The sequence below is a fragment of the Pelophylax lessonae genome (assembly GCF_965119305.1).
Source record: "Pelophylax lessonae genome assembly, chromosome: 11".
Lineage (NCBI taxonomy): Eukaryota > Metazoa > Chordata > Amphibia > Anura > Ranidae > Pelophylax > Pelophylax lessonae.
Window position 1 is genome coordinate 87349215 of NC_138778.1, and position 15684 is coordinate 87364898.

General features: G+C 48.0%; 1 protein-coding gene across 1 annotated transcript in view; it reads left to right on the top strand.

Annotated features, from left to right (window-relative positions):
• LOC309567601 (polycomb group RING finger protein 2-like) overlaps positions 1 to 15684 on the top strand; it is a 137593-nt gene that overhangs the window by 63054 nt on the left and 58855 nt on the right. Inside the window, exon 2 of the mRNA XM_082273002.1 lies at positions 6569 to 6712. Within this exon, the coding sequence (XP_082129128.1) occupies positions 6601 to 6712 (112 nt within the window). The 5' untranslated portion in view covers positions 6569 to 6600. The remainder of the gene's footprint in view (positions 1 to 6568; positions 6713 to 15684) is intronic.

The window sequence follows — 15684 nt, forward strand, 5'->3', positions numbered from 1 at the left end:
AAGACAATGATCCAAAACATAAAGCAAAATCTACAATGGAATGGTTCACAAATAAACATATCCAGGTGTTAGAATGGCCAAGTCAAAGTTCAGATCTGAATCCAATAGAGAATCTGTGGAAAGAACTGAAAACTGCTGTTCACAAATGCTCTCCATCCAACCTCACTGAGCTCGAGCTGTTTTGCAAGGAGGAATGGGCAAAAATTTCAGTCTCTCGATGTGCAAAACTGATAGAGACATACCCCAAGCGACTTACAGCTGTAATCGCAGCAAAAGGTGGCGCTACAAAGTATTAACTTAAGGGGGCTGAATAATTTTGCACGCCCAATTTTTCAGTTTTTTATTTGTTAAAAAAGTTTGAAATATCCAATAAATTTCGTTCCACTTCATAATTGTGTCCCACTTGTTGATTCCTCACAAAAAATTACAGTTTTATATCTTTGTTTGAAGCCTGAAATGTGGCAAAAGGTCAAAGTTCAAGGGGGCCGAATACTTTTGCATATAATATATATATATATATATATATATATAATATATATATATATATATATATAGTGGGGAAAATAATTATTTGATGCCCTGCCTATTTTGTAGAGTTTGCCCACTTACAAAGAAAATTTAAGGGTCTATAATTTTTATCAAAGGTGTATTTGAAATGATAGAGACAGAATATCAACCAAAAAGCCCGAAGTTGATTTACAGTTCAGTGAATAAAATAAGTGTTTGATTCCCAAGCAAAACATGACTTAATGCTTGGTGGAGAAACCCTTGTTGGCAAGCACAAGAGTAAGACGTTTCTAGTAGTTACCAGGTTTGCCCACATATCGGGAGGGTTTTTGGTCCACTTTATTTATTTTTTTACAGCTCTTCTTTAAATATTAAAGGTTTCTTAGCTGTTACTTGGCAACTAGAAGTTTCAGCTCCCTCCATAAATTTTCTTTTGGAGAATGGCTAGGCCACTCCATGACCCTAATGTATTTCTTCTTGAGCCACTTTGTTGCCTTGGCGGTATATTTTGGGTCATTGTTATGCTGAAAGACCCATCCTTGACCCATCTTCAGTGTTCTGGAAGAAGGTTCTCATCCAAGATTTTACATTGCTTAGTCCCTCAAAGCGGCAAAGTCGGTCTGTACCTTTAGCAGAGAAACAGCCCTAAAGCATAATGTTTCAACCTCCGTGCTTGACTGTAGGGATGGTGTTCTTGGGGTCATAGTCAGCATTTTTCTTCCTCCAAACATGGTGAGTCCCCCTCCTCAAGAAGGCACATTTACAGTAATGCGAGTGAACTTCTGAATGATTCAGTAAAGGATTGGGAGAAAATGCTGTGGTCAGATAAGACCAAAAGTGAGTTCTTTGGCATTAACTCAACTCGCCGTGTTTGGAGGTAGAAAAATGCTGACTATGAACCTAAGAACACCATCCCTAAAGTCAAGCACGGAGGTGGATACCTTATGCTTTATGCTTTGGGGCTGTTTCTCTGCTAAATGTACAGGCCGATTTTGCCGCATTAAAGGGCCAATGGACGGGGCCATGTATTGTTAAATCTTGGATAAGAACCTTCTTCCCTCAGCCAGAACACTGAAGATGGGCCTTTCAGCATGACAATGACCCAAAACATACTGCCAAGGCAACAAAGGAGTGGCTTTAAGAAGAAGCACATTAAGGTCATGAAGAGGCCTAGTCAGTCTCAAGACCTTAATCCTATAGAACATTTATGGAGGGAGCTGAAACTTCGAGTTGCCAAGAGACAGCCAAGAAACCTTAAGGATTTAGAGAAGATCTGTAAAGAAGTGCGGACCAAAATCCCACCTGAGATGTGTCCAAACCTGGCCACCAACTACAAGAAACATCTTACCTCTGTGCTTGCCAACAAGGGTTTCTCCACCAAGTACGAAGTCATGTTTAGCTTGGGGATCAAATACTTATTTTACTCACTGCACAGCAACTTAATTTATAGCATTTGTTTTATGTGTTTTTTTCTGGATTTATGGTTAATATTCTGTCTCTATCATTTAAAATACACCTATAATAAATGTATAAGTTAATTTTGAGGTGCTGTTATAATTAAAAAAAAAAAAAAAAACGAATTGTGATCTCCTATTGTGCTATGTAATAGTGCAGAAATCAAAACTAAATAATACAAATAAACCCATAATATTACACAAAATTTAAAATGTCCATAACATATATTCTTCAAATCACCACGTGTGATAGGTAGTCTGTACTCTCCTCCTAAATACATAGGTGCTCTTTGATAGTGCCCTTCCACCCATATATGAAAGGGCCACTCACCAGATAACTGAGGGCTTCCAGGACCCAGCCTACTTATGATAGACTTCCTTGTCTCTGAAGTCAACTTATTTATCCTCCAATATAGATCAGCCAAGTCACTAAGATTGCCCCCCTGGGCTTAGTAGCAGGAAGTTTGCATACCCATTCCACAGCAAAGGATTAAATGGCAGAAGTTTCCCAAAATACAACGAATAATCACACAATATCGGTTTTTATTAAAAATTGGAATTAAAAAACTAAAGGTGTAAATTCACATTTCCTTGTGCTTGCAAGCAATAAAAACACAGCATTTTTTAAAAAAAAATCCCTACTAAATATAAAAGCTTAGCCTGTATTGAGGTATTAAATAACAAATATTTGTAACTTTTAAATCGGGGCTTGACAAATTTGCTTGAAATTTAGGAGCTATTTTTTTTACGCATGCCGAATGGCCAGCTTCTGTTGGACCGGCTGCCATACAATCCCTGCTGAGCAGGTGGATGACAGGTCTTGTCCACTCCGCTATGCAAAACTAACATGAACACAGTCCTGCTCTTCTCTATGGGGCAGTCGGATGGAATTGGACTGCCTGTCCATTTCAATCCGATGCCATCTGATTCGATTCGTCAGACGGATGGAAATTGGTACCCCTCTGCTGGCAGCACCCCCACTTCAGGTGGGAGGAGGTCTGCCCAGAGCGGAGCCTGCCCGGTCCATGGTATGGTGAGTAAATGTGACTCCCCTTGCCCCTTGGGGGGGGGGGGGGATGTGAGCCATCTCCTGGGGATATTAGGACCTGTAGTTCCTAAAAGATCCCCCTGGCCTGTCCGGTACCCTGCCTCTGTGCCCTGTCTCCCTCTCCCGCCCCCGCTGGGGGCTATGTAACTGGGGCGCCTGGTATCCTGAGGGGGGGTGGCAATAGTACCTTGTTGCTTGCTGGGTCTTGTTGTAGATCCTTTAGGCCTTCATTGTGGGGGTCCCTGGCTGCATGGCACGCCCTGGGCACCGCCATCTTGAGTATGGGCAATGTGTATATTTTTCCCATTAACTTGTATGGGGCAGCCATTTTCCCTGAGCTGCCTAATAAAATGCATTGGCAACCATTTTTGTGTAGTCCTATTGAACTGCACTAGCAGCATGACCTTCCTGTGATTCTCCTTCCTGCTGCAGGCCGTTCAGGAGGGTTTTCTCTGGGGTCTTTGCGGGCATATCCCTGCACACTCTGCTGTTAGTGTATATTTAAGGGGGAGTCTGCAGACCGCTGCGTTCGGCGGTGGGAACCGCGATCGGCGCTTCTTAAAGTGACAGTACTCCGTTTTTCTGTAACTTTGACTATGGAGTCCCAGGCTGTAATTTTACTTTCAGACCCACTGTGTGACTCCCGGACAGTCCGGATCTCAGTCGCTGGCCACGATTTCAGCAGCTCTGGAAAGCCTGGCAAAAAAAGTTGATTTTGTCATGAAAAAAGGTTAATAGCCATAAACGGCCGCTGCCTTCTCCATCTTTTGGTGAAGTCCTCTGATTCAGAGGCTGATGTGGTCGCCACGGATGCCCCCCTACCTGAAGGGTCGGTGTCTTTGCAGTCAGAAGATTTTTCCTTGCCGATCAACATTCTGGAGCTCAGAGCGATCAAGCTTTGCCTTTTCCACTGGACGAGTAGGCTACGTGGTTCTCCAGTTCGGATACAGTCAGACAATGCCACGGCTGTGGCTTACATCAATCATCAAGGGTGCACCAAGAGCGTCCTAGCAGCCAAGGAGGTGGCCGAGATTCTGGTTTGGGCGGAAGCCAATGTTGCAGCTCTTTCCGCAGTCCACATCCCAGGTGTGGAGTCGTCAGGCGTTGGATCAATGGTCCCTTCAGCTGGAGGTGTTTCACCTCCTGTGTGCCCGGTGAGGGTCTCGGTGGTCTTGGTACGTAGACCTGGTAAAATTGGTCGTAGATCCTCCATGGAGACTTCCTCTGGAGGAAGATCTGTTGTCTCAGGGACCGATCTCCCATTCTGCTTTACGGTCGCTGGCTTTAACGGCTTGGCTGTTGAAAGCAAGGAGTTGAGGGATAGAGGCCTTTCTGGCTCGGTGATTCCTACCCTCCTTCAAGGCCAGGAAGTCGACATCCAGGAAGATCTATCATCGTATGTGGAAATCGTACTTATCATGGTGTGAATCGCTGCAGCTGCACCCTCACTTGTTTTCTGTAGCTAGGGTTTTGGCCCTTTTACAAAAAGGGGTTGAGCAGCACCTGGCATTGAGCACTATCAAGGGTCAGGTGTCAGCCTTGGCTATTTACTTCCAATGTCTGTTGGCTACTAATAGCTTGATTTGCACTTTTATTCAGGGGGTGTGTCATCTGGCTCCTCCGAGGAGATCCCCGTTGCCTCTGTGGGATCTCAATCTGGTTTTGTCTGTCCTTCAAAAGCCTCCTTTTGAGAATATTGGGGAGATTTCTCTGCTTTCGTTGTCGCAGAAGGTTGCCTTCCTAGCGGCTATTACTTCTGCTTGCAGGGTTTCTGAGTTTGCGGCGCTGTCCTGACGTTCACCTTATTTGCTGATCCACAGGGATAAAGTGTTGCTCAGACCTAATCCATCTTTTCTCCATTAGGTGGTGTCGGATTTTCATCTTAATGAAGACATTGTGTTGCCTTCTGTATGTCCTAAGCCTAAGCATCCCAAAGAATTTGCCTTGCACTCTGTGGATGTGGTTCGGGCGATAAGAGTTATCTGATGGTTACCGAGTCCTTTAGTAAATTCGGACTCTCCCTTTGTCCTTATGGACGGTCCTCACAAAGGTTTGGCTGCGTCTACTGCGACCATTTCGAGGTGATCAGGCAGACGGTTGTTCAGGCTTATTCACTCAAGGGTGAGGTTCCTCCTTTTCCTGTTAAGGCGCATTCTACTAGAGCGCTGAGTGCCTCTTGGGCTTTTCGCCATCATGCCTCTGTTGTACAAGTTTGTAAGGCAGCTACTTTGTCTTCTGTGCACACCTTTACAAAATTCTACAAGGTGGATTTGTTGGCATCTTGGGATGCCTCTTTTGGCAGCAAGGTTTTGCATGCTGCTGTTTCGTAAGAGAATGTTTTTTTGTTTCTCTTAGGGGTCTTTTAACCTGGGTGAGCTCCTGTTGTTTGGCTGAGCTTCATGTTATCCAGTGGGCTAAGTTTAGCCTTTGGAGTTTACGTTGCTTTCTGGTTGCGTTCTTCCCACCCCTCATGCCTACACTGCTTTGGGATGTCCCATTCAGCTAATGAAGATGGAGGCTGCGTCTGTCAATGGACGATATAAAAAACAAGATTTTTGTAAAATCTTACTGTAAATCTTTTTCTCTGATGTCCATTGAGAGACGCAGCATCCGCCCCTCTTCACTGCTTACAACTAAACTGGTTTGCTGAGCAGGGTGTGTGTGGGTTATGCCTGTGGGGACGGCCCTGTGGGTGCGTACATTTAAATTTTTCCTGCCTAGACTACTCCTGCCTAGAAGACTTCAAAACTAGAAAATACTAGATGTAGTAGTTTTTGTTGTAGGTTGTATTAATTTTTGCATCAACTAATTTAAGTAAAACTGAAGATTTTGTAATCTAAGTTATAATATCAACCTTACTTTCATGTATTGAGCTAAATAAATGTTCTAAAAAAACTCCAGTTTTGTCAAAATTTTGGAATTTTTTCTTGTGTTCATTAGGAAATTGATCAAATCAAACTTTTCAAAAGGGGTGTACTCATTTATGTTGAGCATTGTATATCAGGAAATTTGGAAAAAGTTCAGGTATCCTTATTTGTATACTTTTTGCTAGTCAGTGACCCAAAATATCTAAGCAAGAGGCCCATCATTAAAGGTAGGCAACTACCATTTGCAGAAGGATAGTCCGCACTGACAGCCTCCATGTTTCCTTTACATTATTGTAGAATTTAAATGCATGCAAAAAATAGTAGTCTTGCGATCATCCACTGATGACAAGGTTGTACTACTGCCTGCTGGAGAATTGGACACTAGGTCAAAAACGGCTGGCCAGCCTTCAGGGGCCTTATCCTCTCCTATAGTCATCCTTTTCAGATTCTGGGAATTGTAATGTAAATGTAGAACACCTGGCACAGTTCTACAAATTCCTGAAGCCAGGGAACGTATGTGTGCAAAAATTTACTGCTTGCACCAAACTTTATTTCCATTGAAATTAGTTAAACTGCAAATTCTCTTGCTTCTAAAAAAAATTCTTACTTAATGTATTGAATTTCTACCAATCAATGTACTCATCCTTGACACATTTTGTATTAACTAATTTGTTAACTATTTTGTTTTTCAGAGTCCCCCCTAGACCCCCTTCCCCTCTGAACAATGCATCGGACCATGCGGATCAAGATGACTGAACTGAATCCACATCTTATGTGTGCTCTGTGTGGAGGATATTTCATTGATGCAGCGACCATTGTAGAATGCCTGCACTCCTGTGAGTGTTTACTGCACCCTAGTACTATATGAATTGTTTATCAGTGACTAACCTAATGTTACTCGTACACAGGACTGTGACCATACTTTGTAGGTGATAGAACAAACTATATTGCTCTTATGTATGAAAGGGTTCTGAAAGAAAAAAGCTGGTAGCAGTGCCTCTTAAGTTGTTGAGTGTGAGTTCTTCCTGTGTTTGATGAGCTAAACTACTCAGTGGCATCATATATCTGTATGGGATTTCAATAGGAAGATATCCTGCCAGGATTTCTTGTTTCTGAGTCTTGTTTTTCTTGAGAATTTGCCACCATTTCTCTTTCGTTTATTGATGGACACAGCTCCTGATCTTTTTGACCATTGGGTTATATTGCCCCTACAGGAGTAGGACACTAGGCAGAGAAAGAACTTGACTACGCCTATGGGCAGTCCCAGGAGGTATAGTCCCCCTCTCTGCTATAGGTACTCCGTTTTTTTTTTTCTGCCTAGTCAGGAGTAAGGACCTAGTTCCTTGCTGGCATCTCTGGTCCTGGCAATTTTTTTCTTTTTAGATAGATTTTTTTCTCCTGTTTCTTCCTGTGAGATCTACAATCAACTGCCAGACTGGGTGACGGGCTGGATAATCTAGATCCAGTGGTCACCCCAGCAGCGGGCGTGCGCGCAGACCTCAGCTCCGTGCTAGGTCGGCCACGACATAGCCCCACCATATGGGGGCTGGCCTGTGAGTTAAGCACTTTGCGAGGTCGCATATGACTGGGTCTCGACCTGCATCGCAGCGTTCCTCCTGGCCGACATCCCCCCATTTTGATGGTGTGGAGGTTCTGTCTGGAGCGGTGCCCGCCTGGTTCCGGGTATGGTGAGTAGCTGTCCCCTCTCTCCCCCTGGATGGTTTTAGGGTGGACATGGGCCCCAGGGACCCACAGGATCATCAGACTCCAGGTGGGGGCCTAATGGTTGGACCCCTGGGTTCCCCTCCTTCCTGTTAGGCCCCCTACCTTGAGTCTGATTTTCCTGTGGGTCATCAATCCCCCCTCTACCTATACTGGGGTTGTATGGTGGTCTGTCTACCCCCTGGGGCTGCGACAGGGTGCTGTACTGGCAATGGAGGCAGGGGGTGCGCTGCCGGTGACTGAGAGATCGGCTTGCGGGGGGGGGGGGGGCTGTACCTGGTGGGGGCTCCTGGAACAGCCCCCCTTCCTGATCTGTGCCTTGCCTGGGCCCCAGGAATCCCTCCTGGGAGCCTAGTGGAGCTGCTATCTTGTAGCCTATATGCTGTATAGGCTGGCGGCAATGTTTTTGTAGCCACGGTGGCCATTTTGCATTAGTTGGGCATTGAAATCGAAGGCGGTCAGTCCAAAACATCCCTTTTGTGGTCCCTAAGTGATTTGCAATGATGTTCCCCTTTTGAAGAGTCCCTCCTTAAAAAGTGAACTGTTTCACTGGTGGTGGATCCCCCGGTTTCCAGGTTTAATAAGACAACCATGATTCCAGCAGAAGAATCGCCGGCTTTTAAGGATCTGGCTGACAGAAAGGCGGAGGCTGTGGACTGCAGTATGTTCACTGTGGCTGGATTGGCACTCAGACCGGTCTTCACCATTGCTCTCATGTCACAAACTCTGACTGAGTGGGCTAAGCTTTTACACCGTGACCTGAAGGGTGAGCAGCCCCCCCTGCCTTTGCTAAGCTGGTGGACCAGTTTGTCCAGGGGCTGCAGTTTATCTGTGATGCCTCTTTGGATGCAGCGTCCCTGATTTCTATACTGTCTGGTTTGGCAGTGGTCCTTAGGCGTGTTTTGTAGCTCAAATGTTGGTCTGCGGACCAGACCTCTAAAAAAGCCTTCACTGATCTTCCTTTTCAAGGAGATCACCTGTTTGGAGCTACCCCAGATGACATCATTAAGAGTCTCGCAGGGGAGAAGAGCACCTTTCTTCCGCAGGCTAGTAAGGGTAAGGAACCTCGTCGCAGACGTGGCCCGTCTTTCTCGACTCACAGAAAGTTTTTTTCTGTCCCTCAGGGTTGGCTGACAAGGGTTCAAAACCTTTCAAGACCTCTTTGGGAGAATCCAAGCAACTGTGGTCTGGCAAGTCCAAATCGGTTTTCTCCAGACCCGCAGACAAGTCTCCTTTTGCATGAAGATGCACCCTCACCCGTGCCTGGGGTGGGGGGACATCTTTGCTGGTTTCCGGACCTGTGGAACTCCTTGGTACAAGACTAGTGGGTCCACGAAGTTATACAGTCCGGCTACAAGATCGAGTTTTGTTCTTACCCTCCGGAAAGGTTCTTTTCTTCCATACGTGTCTGTCTCTGTTTGCAAGCCCTTTTTGGGGCGGTAGAAGACCTGTTGCTTCAAGGGGTAATTGTTCTGGTTCCAATTTCAGGAACAATTTCAGTGGTTTTCTTCAAACCTGTTCACAGTCCCAAAGAAAGAAGGCAAGGTGTGTCCAATTCTGGCTCTTAAGGCCCTGAACTGCTTTGTGTGGGTACAGAAGTTCAAAATATTCTATTCGCACGGTGGGGGGCATCCCTGCTTTAGGGGGATTTCCTTGCCTCTATCGACATCAAGGATGCTTATTTACACATTACAATATGTGTCTGTCACCAACACTTCCTCCGCTTTGCCGTGGGAGAGGAGATTTTTGTTTGTGGCGTTACCCGTTGGTCTCGCCTCTGCTTCTCGGGTCTTCACAAAGGTGTTGGCCCCAGTGCTGGTGTTCTTACGTCAGCGAGCGATCGCAGTGCTTGGCTACCTGGATGACCTTCTCTTGCCAGCAGAGTCTCCTACTGCTCTGATGGACAACTTGGACATCACATTGTTTTGGCTGGCTTCTGAATTATCAGAAGTCTGCTCTGGTTCCCTTCACGAAACTGGACTATCTGGGTCTGACTCTGGACTCTGCTCTAGCCGGAGTGTTCCTTCCTCAGGACAAACTCCAGAAGCTGCATGCTGCAATTCAACTCTTGCTTTCCAGCAGGTCGTCGTCCCTCCAGACTTGCTTGAGGGTGCCTGTCTGCCTTCAAGGTGGTCCCGTTTGCACAGTTCCATACGAGGTCCCTGCAAAGGGAGATCTTGGCCAAATGTGTCCGAAGTCTCTGGACATTCAGAGATGAAAAGCGAAAGGATCTCTGATCTGGTGGCTTCGCTCTCCAGCTCTTCGCCAGGGCAAATCTTTTCTCCCCCTGTAGTGGACAGTGGCTACCACGGATGTCCGGGTGGGGAGATGCCCTGGGTCGGAACTCCGCTCAGGGAGTTTAGACACTGGAAGAGTCCAGACTCCCGATCACTGTCCTGGAACTTATGAGAGATAAAGCTGTGCCTGAATCACTGGACGGATCGTCTTCAGGGGTGTCCAGTGCGAATCAAATCAGACAATGCCACGGCCGTGGCTTATGTCAATCACCAGGGTGGAAGGAGAAGTGTATTGGAAGCTCTGGAGTTAGCCGGCATTCTTTGGTGGGCAGAACGTTTCGTTCTGGCCCTCTTCGCCTTCCACATTCCAGTGGTGGAAAATTGGCAGGCAGATTATCTCAGTCGGCCGGCGTTGGACCAAGGGGAATGGTCCCTTCATCCAGAGGTTTTTCATCAGCTGTGTTTCTGGTGGAGCACGCCTGAAGTGGATCTGTTTGGCATCTCAGCTCAACCGGAAGGTGCAAAGGTTTGTGGCACGGTCACGGGATCCACTAGCAAACGCCACAGATGAGCTAGTGCCAGTATTATCTGATTTACTCCTTCCCTCCTATCAAGCTTCTGCCAAGACTCTTGCGTTGGGATTGAGGCAGAAGGAATTCTGGTCATTCTAGTGGCTTCAGATTGGCCTCGCCGGTCTAGGTGCGCCGACCTGGTGCGGCTTGTCACCGACACCCCTTGGAGACTGCCTTTTCTGGGAGGATCTGCTGTTTAAAGGGCCAATCTATTATCCTGTTTTACAGTCGCTGGCTTTGACAGCTTGGCTGTTGAAAGCCAGGTGCTGAAAGATAGAGGTTTGTCTGGATTGGTGATTCCTACACTACTGAAAGCTTGGAAGTCTACTTCTAGGAAGATCTATCATCGTACATGGAAAGCATACATTTCGTGGTGTCAGTCACCCTCACTCTTATTCGGTGGCTCGGGTTTTGACTTCCTTTAACGATGGGTTGGGCAGAAATATATGCCTTGAGTACCATTAAGGGCCAGGTGTCTTCCTTGGCGGTCGTCTTTCAATGACACTTTGCATAGTTTCATTCAGGGGGTTCGGTTTTTTACTCCACCAATGCGGTCCCTGCTACCGCCTTGGTACCTCAACTTGGTGCTTACAGCTCTACAGAAGCCTCCCTTTGAAAATATTTGGGAAATTCCCCAGCTTACGCTGTCCCAGAAGGTGGCCTTTTTGGTGGCTAGTACCTCTGCGCACAGGGTATCAGAATTGGCGGCGTTGTCTTGTCATTCCCCTTATTTTGTGGTCCTCGAAGATAAGGTGGTTCTTCGCCCCTGTCTGTCGTTTCTTCCAAAAGTTGTCTCTGATTTCCATCTGAATGAGGACATTGTGTTGCCTTCCCTGTGTCCCAGGCCTAAACATCCTAAGGAAATTGCATTGCATTCCCTGCATGTGGTTCGGGCTATTTGGTGTACCTGGCAGCTACGGAATCTACAGAGTAAGTTAGACTCACTATTTGTGCTTATGGTTGGGCCTCGAAAAGGACTACCTCCTTCATCTGCGACCATTTCTAGATGAATCCGACAGACAGTGATTCAGGCCTATTCGATTAAGGGGCAGGTTCCTCCTTTCCCTGTGAAGGCACACTCTACACGGGTACTCATTGCTTCTTGGGCCTTCCGTCATCAGGCATCAGTTGCGCAGGTGTGCAAGGTGGCTACTTGGTCGTTGGTGCACACTTTCACAAAATGTTATGTGTGTTGGCATCTGCGTATGCCTCTTTTGGTCGCAAGGTTTTGCAGGCTGCTGTTTAGGGGGGCTTGTTCCCTCTTTGGGCGTGTAATGTTTTCTCAGGTGGGCTCCCGTTGTTTTGGTTGAGCTTCTGATACCTGGTTGGCTAAGGTTTAGCCTTTCGAATTTTTTCTTGCTGTTCCCACTTCTCATGTTTGACACTGCTTTGGGACGTCCCCATAGTCAATAAGATCAGAAGCGGTCTCCGTCAATGAACGAAAATGGGATTTCTCTTTTGTTCATTGACGGACACAGCTCCTGATTCTTCTTAACCATTGGGTTATACTACCCCCTACAGGAGTAGGACACTAGGCAGGAAAAGCTTGACTACGCCTATGGGCAGTCCCAAGGGGTATACACCCGCACTCAGTTTTTTATTCCTAGTCAGGTGTAAGGACCTAGTTCATTGCTGGGATCTCTGGCAATTTTTTTCCTTTTTTAAATAGATTTTTTCCTATCTTTGGTATTTTGTTACTGTGAGAATCTACTATCAACTGCCGGACTGGGCGACAGACTGGATAATCTAGATCCAGAGGGTCCCTCCAGTCTGGCCAGCGAGCATGTGCAGGCCTCAGCTCCGCCCTAGGTCGGCCACGACATAGTCCCTCTGGACGGGGGCTGGCCTGCAAGTTAAACGTTTGTGAGAGCACATATTACCTGGCCTCGGCCTGAGTCGCAGCGTTCATCTTGATGGAGCGGTCGTCTGTCTGGAGTGGTGCCCACCCCGTTCCTGGTATGGTAGCAGCTGTCCCCAATCTACTCCTGGAGGGATTTGGGGTGGACGTGGACCCCTCCCTGGGATAGTGGCACCCCCGAGTTCCCCTTTCTCCCTCTCCCCCAGCCCTCCAAATATTTGGTGGTCATTGTGGGTCTTGAGCCCCCCCCCCCCCCGGAAGAGGTCACGAGCTGGCTTTTGCCACATGCCCCTAAGAGGGGGCTTGTTTGGAGTTGCTTCTGACCGGGTTTTTTCTGGTGCAAGACGGGGAGTTGAGCAGGGTTCCCCTGCTACCCTGGGAGTTGGTGACTAGGGCAGGGATGTCCTCTGGGCTCCCTGCTGCAGTTGTTGGGCTGGGAAAGCAGATGGTTTGGCATCCGAGGGCCTGCGCCTCACGCGGCCGGATCCGGCCCCAAATTTCGGCCACAGCTTTGCGGCCTACTGGTCAGGAGCCATGCAAGGCAGCCCCAGGGAGAGTGCCTGAAACCACTACCCTCCGTTTGGGCATCCACCCTCCTCCTCCGCTGCCCCTGGGTGGTTGGCTCCACTAAGGTTCACGCCCAGGCGGCTAGGCATCCACAAAAATTTAGGCCGCAGCTTCTAGGTCATGCGGCCAGCTTGGCACCTCCCTTAGAAGTGGGGGTGGCGCTATGGGGGTGGTTTAATTTTTTTATGGCAACCAATACCGCCATTATTGTGGAGGGCACCTACCCCTTTTAGTCCTGCGGGACCATTCGGATACCCTGCCTGCCGCCCCCTATTGTGTGGGCCTCTATGGAGGGGCTCAGAGGACTACTCTTGTTTTTTGCAAGGGTCCAGTAGGTGGTCCATTCGTGGACCCTGGGTTGGCGTCCCCCTTGCAGGATCGCAGTCGGCAGCCCTCCCCTGATTGTTTGTTTGTTTTTTCCAGGTGTCCTTAGTATATAAAGTCCGCCGCCCGCCCCTGCCTCATCTGTACATTAGATCCTGAATCTGTTTCGGCCGCTGTGGACGCGAGTCACCCTACTGGGTGTGCGTCCACGCACCCTGTGTGCTCAGACAGTGAGGATGTTTCCTCTGCTCCTCTAGTCCTGCATGAAATGGCGCTGGTGGATGCACTGATTGTGTCAGAGCGTGACATTTTAAACATGGGGTAGATGCTGTGTCAGAGGCGCCAGTCCCTTTTGGCACCACAAGTCCTCCACTGTGGTGGGGATGTTCCCCTTTCCCGCTTACTTTGACAACGTTGTCGCATAACAGTGGGGTTGTCCAAAACGCACCCTAAGCGTTTTGCTGTGCGTTATCCTTATAAGGATACTTAAAAAGTGAATAATCCCACCTGTAGTGGACTCGCCGGTTTCCAGGTTAAATAAAGCTACCTTACTTCCAGGTGAGGAGTCCTTGGCCTTTAAAGATCTGGTTGATAGGAGAGCTGAGGCTCTGGCCTCATATGTTTCACTATGGCTGGTTCGGCTTAGGCCGGTATTACTATTGCCCTGATGTTGCAAACTCTAACGAGTGGGCTAAACTTGTACGCTGGGACCTGGAGGGGAAACTGCTTTCCCTTGCCGTTGATCCAGGGTCTAGAGTTTATCTGTGATGCCTCTTTGGATGCGGCTCCTTTGAATTTAGGCTGTCTGTATCAACAGTGGTCCTTTGGAGTCTTATCTGGCTGACAATGCAGGTCTGCGGACCAGACTTCTAAGAAGGCCTTATCTGATCTCCCCTTTGTGGGGGGATTGCCTGCTTGGAGCTTCCTTGGATGACATCATTAGTAGACGTGGGCCATTCTTCTCGGCTCATAAGGGCCTTTTTCGTCCCTTAAGGGATAAAAGTCCTTCAGGGCCCCCCCACGGAGGTTCCAAGAGGACCTGGTCTGGCAAGCCTCTTCATGCAGGCTTCCTCTGCATGAAAGGGGCGCCCTCACCCGTATCTGGGGTGAGGGGACGTCTTTGTTGATTTCCGGATTCCGTACAGGTCAAGTGGATCCACAAAGTCATTTGGTCCGGCTACAAGATCGAGTTTCAGTCTTTTGCTCAGGAAAGGTTCTTCCTTCCCAACCTGCACTTGTCCCCAGATCGCTTACGGGGTCACTTTGGGGCAGTGCAAGACTTGTTACTTCATGGGGTGATTGTTCCGCCTTCGGAATGTTTTCAGGGGTTTTACTCAAACCGGTTTACAGTTCTCTGGAAGGAAGGCACTGTACGTCCAATTCTGGACCTCCAGGCGCTAAACTGCCTTGTGCGGGTACAGAAGTTCAGAATCCGCAGTCCATCCGCATGATAGGGACGTCCCCACATCTGGGGGAATTTATTGCTTCTATCGACATCAAGTAAGCCTACCTTCACATTCCAAAATGTGCCTGTCACCAGCGCTTCCTCCACTTTGCCGTGGGCGAGAAACATTATCAGTTCATAGCGTTTACCTTTGGTCTCGCCTCCTTTTCTCAGGTCTTTGCAAAATGTTGGCCCTGGTGCTAGCATTGTTGCGTCAGCAGGGGATCATGGTACTGGGGTACCTGGGCGATCATCTTCTGTGAGCAGAGACCCTGACTGCTCTGATGGGCACCTTGGAGAATACTCTGCGATCTCTGAGGGTGTTGAGTTGGATTCTGAACCTTCAGAAGTCTACTCTGGTTCCGTCCAAAAAACTGGACTATCTGGGTGGATTCAACCTCAGTCAGACTGTTGCTTCCCCTGAAAAAAGTCAAGAAATTGCAGGAGGCATGTCAGCTTCTGTTGTCCAGCAGATGGTCATCCCTCCGGGCTTGAATGCAGGTGCTGGGCCTGATAGTGTCTATCTTCGAGGCAGTTCCATTTGCGCGGTTCCGTTTGCACAGTTCCACACAAGATCTCTGCAAAAAGATTCTGGTGAAATGGGACAATAATCCACAGTCCCCAGAGGTGGCTTTGTTCACTGGCACTTCGACAGGGAAATCCTTCTCCCCCCTGTACTGGTGAGTTGTCACCACGGATGTCAGCCTGTTCAGGTGGGGAGGCGTCTTCCCGAGTCCAGACTGACGATCAATGTACTGGAACTCCGAACGATCAGTCTTTGGATCATTGGACAATTCATCTTCAGCGGTATCCGGTACGGATTCAATCGGACAATGCAACGGCCATGGCTTATGTCAATCAGCATGGGGACACAAGAAGTGTCCTGGCGGCTTGGGAAGTAGCCGGCATTCTAAGGTGGGCAGAACGATCGTTCCAGCCCTCTGCTGTACACATTCCATGGAAGGTACAGAGGTTTGTGGCATGGTCTCGGGATCCTCTGGCCGACGACACAGATGCATTAGTGGCTCATTGGCATCAGTATCGTCTGAGTTATGTTTTTCCCCTTTCAAACTTTTGCCAAGAC